Here is a 7500-nt window from a genome sequence, read left to right as displayed (position 1 = left end):
GCTCTGTAAACTGAATGCATACAACATTCTAGGAGGGCACTTAACGATGTATATTACATTGCTCGAATTTAATTGATTATATCCTAATTAGAATTCCAAATCCTATTAAACACAACATGATAATCTAATCTTGAATATATATACCACAAAATGTTCGTATATCACTATAAGCGGCACAAAATCTTGATTGTTATTTTCTGACCAACTACTAAAGACGCTTGAGATGCGCACCAAAGAAAACATAGATACAATTTCTTCCCGAAAATATTCCATGTAATACATTGTTTATATTCTTGATAAATAATAATAGATATCATGCTAATGATATTATTATTATTATTATTATTATCATTATTATCATCATTATCATTATCATTATCATCATCATTATCATTATCATTATCATTATTATTATCATTATCATTTTTATTGTTAACATTAATATTAATATTATTATTATTATCATTATTATTAATATTATTATCATTATCATTATTAGCACTATTATTATTACCAGTATTATTATTTTTGTATTTATTATCTTTATTGTTGTCATTATTCTTACTATTATTATTACAGTCATTATCGTAATTGTTATTATCACTATCATTATCATTATTATTACTATTATTACTATTATTATTATCATTATCATTATCATTATTATTATTATTATTATTATTATTATTATTATTATTATTATTGTTTTTATTGGTATTGTTATTTTCACTATCATTATCATTATTATTACTATTATTACTATTATTATTATCATTATCATTATCATTATTATTATTATTATTATCATTATTATTATTATCATTATCCTTATAATTAATAATAATATTATTATTATCATTATCATCATCATTATTATTATTTTTATCATTATTGCTATTATTATCATTATCATTATTATCATTATTATTATTATCCTCAATATCATAAAAAAAATCATTATTTCTTTTATTGTTATTATATTATTATTATTATTATTATTATTATTATTATTATTATTATTATTATCATCGGTATTATTACTATTGTCAATGTTATTGTTATTACTAGTATCTTCATCGTCATCATTATTATTTTCATTATATTTTTTATTACTGTCTCTTTTATTATTTTCATTATCATTATTATTGGTAACATCTTTATAAACATAATTATTGCTAATATTGTAGATACATCATTATAACCACTATCATCACCATTATCGATATTACCACTATTGTAAGTATCATCATAATTATCATTATTATCATTATAATCATCCTTGTTATAATCATCATCATTAGTAACAGTAAACAGTAGTAATCGTATTCCTATCATTATTATTGCATATTTACATTATTACTTCTCTTATATTTTTTGAACAATTCAATGTCTTTTTCATGTCTTTTCGTTTAAACTCGCTGGAGACGTTGGGCAATATGACATGTCCGAATAAGGCGTAAACCGAGAAAAAAAGAGAAATTATCGTGCAATCTAGACTCTTCCTTGAGTATAATCCGGATAAGAGGTATAACCGTACATTCGGATAATATGGATAGTTGGATTGGATTAAAGAGAGTATGAATATGGTACGTTCGCGTTTGGTAAGTGGGTTAGAAGGATATATAACGAGAGAGAGAGAGAGAGAGAGAGAGAGAGAGAGAGAGAGGAGAGAGAGAGAGAGAGAGAGAGAGAGAGAGAGAGAGAGAGAGACAGACAATTTTTATGAAGTTCTTTAAAGTGTATCATCGGTTAGCAAATAATGAAATCAGTAATTATAAAGGACAGCGCTGCAGTTAAGTATAACGATAGCAAATTATATTCTTAACAACAATACCAAACTCAAGTATGCTACAAATATTTTACAAGATTTGCAGATATGATAAAATGTGTGTATAGTATCAAAGGTAAGGATTCATTTAGAACTGGTTATAACTACTTAAAAAATTTAGCACACAAATTTCTTACCTAAAATATGATTTACAGAAAATTTAAAACGTGAAGTTTGTTATATCTTTTATGATAGGGAAATCCATTAATATATCTGCTTTTTTAATAATTTTGTGTAAATGTCCAAAGTCCATATCATGTGATATATGAATTATCCGAAACGAAATTAAACCGAATTTTTAGACGATGATTAAGCGACTTAAACTTTTCTTTTAGTAAATCCGGATAAGGCACATATCTAAATAAGTCGCTGGTTCTTTTTAGATTAACTCTAAGTTTTCAGATTCTTCTCATATGGTTTTCATAAAGTTTTAAATATTTGTCAGAGAAAAAAAACAGAGAAATAAACATCATTTTTCTATGAAATATATGTGTGCATTTGATCTATCATCCCCTTTACACCATATTTAAACTTTATTTTGTTTTTATCATCGTAATGCGTCTTCAGCGAATCTACATAGAAGGAAACTATATAATGGATTCTATTAACAATTTGACGCATTTTAGTTTTGCAAAATAACTAAAAATCTTCGTTTATTGCGCATTTCGTGTTTCTCTCTCTCTCTCTCTCGCTCTCTCTCTCTCTCTCTCTCTCTCTCTCTCCCTCTCTCTCTCTCTCTCTCCCTCCCTCCCTCTCTCTCTCTCTCTCTCTCTCTCTCTCTCTCTCTCTCTCTCTCTCTCTCTCTCTCTCCCTCCCTCCCTCCCCCTCCCTCTCTCCCTCCCCCTCCCTCTCTCTCTCTCCCTCCCTCTCTCTCTATCTCTCTCTCTCTCTCTCTCTCTCCCTCCCTCCCTCCCTCCCTCCCTCCCTCTCTCTCTCTCTCTCTCTCTCTCTCTCTCTCTCCCTCTCTCTCTCTCTCTCTCTCTCTCTCTCCCTCCCTCCCTCCCTCTCTCTCTCTCTCTCTCTCTCTCTCTCTCTCTCTCTCTCTCTCCCTCTCTCTCTCTCTCTCTCCCTCCCTCTCTCCTCTCTCTCTCTCTCTCTCTCTCTCTCTCTCTCTCTCTCTCTCTCTCTCTCTCTCCCTCTCTCTCTCTCTCTCTCTCTCTCTCTCTCTCTCTCTCTCTCTCTCTCTCTCCCTCCCTCCCTCCCTCCCTCTCTCTCTCTCTCTCTCTCTCTCTCTCTCTCTCTCTCTCTCTCTCTCTCTCTCCGGATCTTTATTCATCGTTTTTATTCGAGTCTGCGTTCGCGTAACGATAATCCGCGGAGAACATTTTCTTTCATTTGGCGGGATTCATTAATCACCCGTTTTCTTCCATTTTCTCTCTTATTGCCGTTTGCTCTGTGTACTAATTTTCTTTAAGTAGGTCTAGTTTCTTCTCTTTTAATTGCTGTTTGCTATTTCTTCTCTCGTAATTTAAATGGAGTATGAGGGTGTGTTCCGTTTTATGTTATTTTTATGTTTATCTGCAAATCAGGTACAAAGAGAGAGAAAGAGAGAGAGAGAGAGAGAGAGAGGGAGAGAGAGAGAGAGAGAGAGAGAGAGAGAGAGAGAGAGAGAGAGAGAGAGAGAGAGAGAGAGAGAGAGAGAGAGAGAGAGAGAGAGAGATAAAAAGAGAATGTAAAAAAGATAGCGATAATAAATCAATAACGGAAGAGACAGACGGACAGAAATGAAGGAGAGCGAGAGAGCGCTTGAATAAGACCTGTGTGCCTTGCAGACCAATTCTTCTCCGGATTACTTCATCCTAATAAGTTTTCCAGACCTAAAGTATCACTGACAGTTGAGTTAATTTCAAATGTGTAACGTTACTGAACCGAATAATTAGGGGAAAAAAAAAAGAAATCAATATAATTTGCCTCTTCGCTTGTTCCCTCCACGGGCGATCTTCAAGATTTTCTAGTTTATTCTTTAGTGTTTTTACAAGATCACACTAATCTTACACCTCTTTACACATCTCGCCTCCGACCACCTCTGACCTCTTCTGAAAGATGCTGCATCTCTAAAAAGGAAAGCTCGCCCAAAATCTATTATAAAATCCCTAACCCTATTCTAGACGGGATTATTTGACTGCAACGCCATCTATTGACTGGATCGAGAGACAGCGTGCATTCTTCTTTCTCGTCCTCGTTTTTTTTTTTTTTTTTTTTTTTTTTTTTTTTTTACGGTGTCGGTTTGAATTTACAAAAAAGGGAGGGAAAAAAGTAAGCAGTATTCTTCATAATCTATTTTTTCTTTTCTTCGCTCAAGGGCTGATTTATTTATTCATTTATTGTTGTTGTTGATTCGTAGTTCCCGGTGTGAATTCCGTCGCTGCCGCAGACCATTAGCCAAAGGGACGGAGGTTGCCAAATAGGGTGGACCAAGATGGCGTACAGATTCCCACCCTCGTGCTTTTCTTCTCTCTCTCCTAGCTGTACTTCCAACTGCGATAAAAGCTGAACTAATAGAACCAATATTCTTGTAATTGATAATGTATATATATATTTTTGTTTCAACCGAAAACGCTTTTGAGATATGCAGGTAGAATCCAAGATGGCGGAAGAGAAATCCAAAACGAATTTACGAAAAAAAAAAAAAAATTACGAAAAGACACACAAAGAAACAAAAACAAACAGACAAAAACATGAAAGACCTTTGAGTAAGAAACAAAACCTACATAATAAGATGAATTGGGAGACGCACATTACAGCCACGGTGAGGCCGAAAAACACATCAAATATGCAGATAAGGAGCGACGCTGAAAATATGTCCTGCATAATAAGTACTGGCGATAAACTGAACCAGATACTGTTTAGACAGAGTGAATAGAAAGATTACGGAGTTCATTTAATTTGTCTTTTTATCTCTTCATTTACATATTTATGCATCTCTTCTCGTTTTACTCATTTATTCTGTTGTTTTGGCAATTCATTCTAACATCCCAATATTATTTACCTTTTGAAACATACAAGACGGCGTAGATAGTTCAGCTGTGTTGGAAAATCTCCGAGAATTACTACTGTATCGCAGTTATTATTTTTTTTCTCATAGGATACTAACACATAATTTGTTTGTCAAGTTCAGCAATTCATAATCAAAAGATGTGTTTCAGAAAAAAAATCTTCTCGGTGTATACGGTACCAATTCCACCCGCATAGACTCTATTCAGTAAAATCCTCTCAACATTTTGCAAGAAAATTACCAGACGAGGACAAACATCGTAATATCGTTATCGTGGACCATGTTACTTTCTCGTAGAAGGCCACAGAAGCGGTCGGAGTAAATGTGAAACAATTTGAAGAGCTTTCCAACCTGTTTAACGCCACGCTAAGAAGCTTGATAATCTGCTGCTGATTAATGTCGATGAATTATTGTGTGCTTGTGTGTATGTATGGATATGTAAATGTAATGTGAATGTTTGTGTATTTATATGAATATATATATATATATATATATATATATATATATATATATATATATATATTGGTTGTGTGTGTGTGTGTGTGTGTGTGTGTGTGTGTGTGTGTGTGTGTGTGTGTGTGTATTCTAATATATTTAGGTATATGAATGGTAAGACACTCTATCGTGTTGACACAATGCAATGCAAAAACTTGGTATATATTGATTATCGTAATTAGTCATACCAGACGGGAACTCTGATTATTAATTAAAGATACTAACAGTCGGAACCATTTGTGAAATTATAGTTATTTAGAAATGTATGGATGTGTTTATTGCAATTATGACATCTTTCATCGCAAATTGTATTCCCTTTCGTATTTTCAATCGCCTTCCGCTTCCCTGCGCCTGCTGATGACTTCCTCGCCTTCCTCAGGTGTGGCCTGGAGGGAGCGTCTACCCGTCGGAAGCCTCTTGGTCCTCCAGCCTCCACTCGACGCCCTCCGGCCTCCACGCTGCCTCCCCGAGCCTCCACGGCGGCGCCCCGTCCGGCCTCCACCTCGACCCGCGCTCGCCTCAGCCGCAGTATGCTCACCAGCCGCACGCGACCGCCGCGGGCATCCACGGGGAGCGGCAGCCCCCTCCGGCACCCCCGCCGCCGCCGCCGCCGCCCCCTACATCGGTCGCTCCGTCCTGGCACCACGAGATGGCCCTCGCGGAGCCGGCGGGCGCCTTTGAGCTCCTCTGCCGGAGCGAAATGCAGGGGCACCTGGGGGAGGCGCACCCGCCCAGCCCCTTCTTCGTGGACCAGAAGAAAGGCAGCTCGACCCCCGCGTCCCCCCACGTCGGGAAAGAGGCCGCCTGCGGGGGGGACGGAGCGCCGATGACGTACAACCGCCTGGCCGCGGCGGAGGCGGACAAGGCGCGCGGAGCCTATTCTCCGCACGGCGACTTCGCTAGGGCGTCCTTCACCGCCGTGCCGCAGGTCTCGGGCGCGGCGCCGACGAAGGAGGTTGCTGGACCCGCCGAAGGACGCATCAAACTGGAGGCGCCATACGTGCCCGAGGGCGTCCCTGCCACGGCCACGCCCACCTCCTCCTGCGCGCCGCGCCATGACTACAACGCCAACCTGCCGCTGTTCCACCAGCAGCTGCAGCACCACCACCAGCAGGCGGCTTCGTCCTTCCAGGCGGGGCTGGCCGGCTTCCCTGCAATGCAGCACCAGCAGGCGTCCTACCAGCAGATGGCGGGGCAGCAGTACTCCTTGCAGCACTCCGCCACGTCCCAGCAGCAGCACCAGCAGTACCAGGGGGCGGGGGGGCCCATGGGGGCGTGGGGCGCGGCCTACCAGAGCGGCGAGGGCAGCACCTACGGCGGCGACCAGCACTACAACATCTACGCCCGCTCCGTCTACATCCAGGGCGGCCCTCAGTACCCCTACCCGGGGTATCCGGGAATCGGCGCCTCCCCCGCGGGGCCGTCGCGCCGCCCCACCGTCCCGCAGGGCGTCCTGCCGCCCCCGGGGGTCGCGGCGCCCGCCCTCACGACCCCCATGAAAGCCCGGCGGCGACGGCGCTGGACGCGGCGGAAGTCGATCGTGCACACGTGCCCCCACTCGGGCTGCGCTAAGATCTACGCCAAGTCGTCGCACCTGAAGGCGCACCTGCGCACCCATACGGGCGAGAAGCCGTACACGTGCGACTGGAAGGGCTGCGGCTGGCGCTTCGCGCGCTCCGACGAGCTCACGCGCCACTACCGCAAGCACACGGGCGACCGCCCCTTCCAGTGCCGCCTGTGCGAGCGCGCCTTCTCGCGTTCAGACCACCTCAGCCTGCACATGAAGCGCCACATGGCGCTCTGAGCGACGCGCGGGTCCGAATGGTGTTCCGAGTGCCTCTCAAGTTCGAGTCGAAGGTGCCAACCATGTGGTGCGCTGAGTGATACTCGAGACCGGCCGGCGCATAAGTTCGGTCCGAAGACGCCTCCTCATAAAGCAACGCATACGCTCCGAGGACGGGGAAGATGCGGCGACGCGCATACGCGAGCGCACAGACTTAAGCTGGACTAAATGACGAAGTGCCGCTGACGCCTCATGACAAAAAGATTCATGAGGTGAGTTTCAGGCGGTGTCTCGGGCCTTCGGCGTGAGAGCGGGACAAGAAACTAATGTTTTGTGAATGTGTGTATTTATTTATATCAAACAGTCAGACATTATAGTGAATAAACAGATGAAGTGAAG

The 7500-nt window shown here is 41.6% G+C and overlaps 1 protein-coding gene across 1 annotated transcript in view; it reads left to right on the top strand.

Annotated features, from left to right (window-relative positions):
* The window catches only part of LOC125039296 (Kruppel-like factor 2), a 24197-nt gene extending 17075 nt beyond the window's left edge, over positions 1–7122 (top strand). Inside the window, exon 2 of the mRNA XM_047633134.1 lies at positions 5698–7122. Coding sequence (XP_047489090.1) covers positions 5698–7122 — 1425 coding nt within the window. The remainder of the gene's footprint in view (positions 1–5697) is intronic.
* The last annotated feature ends 378 nt before the right edge of the window (positions 7123–7500 follow it).

The sequence above is a fragment of the Penaeus chinensis genome, chromosome 27 (genome assembly GCF_019202785.1).
Source record: "Penaeus chinensis breed Huanghai No. 1 chromosome 27, ASM1920278v2, whole genome shotgun sequence".
Lineage (NCBI taxonomy): Eukaryota > Metazoa > Arthropoda > Malacostraca > Decapoda > Penaeidae > Penaeus > Penaeus chinensis.
This window is presented reverse-complemented; position numbering and strand designations above follow the sequence as displayed.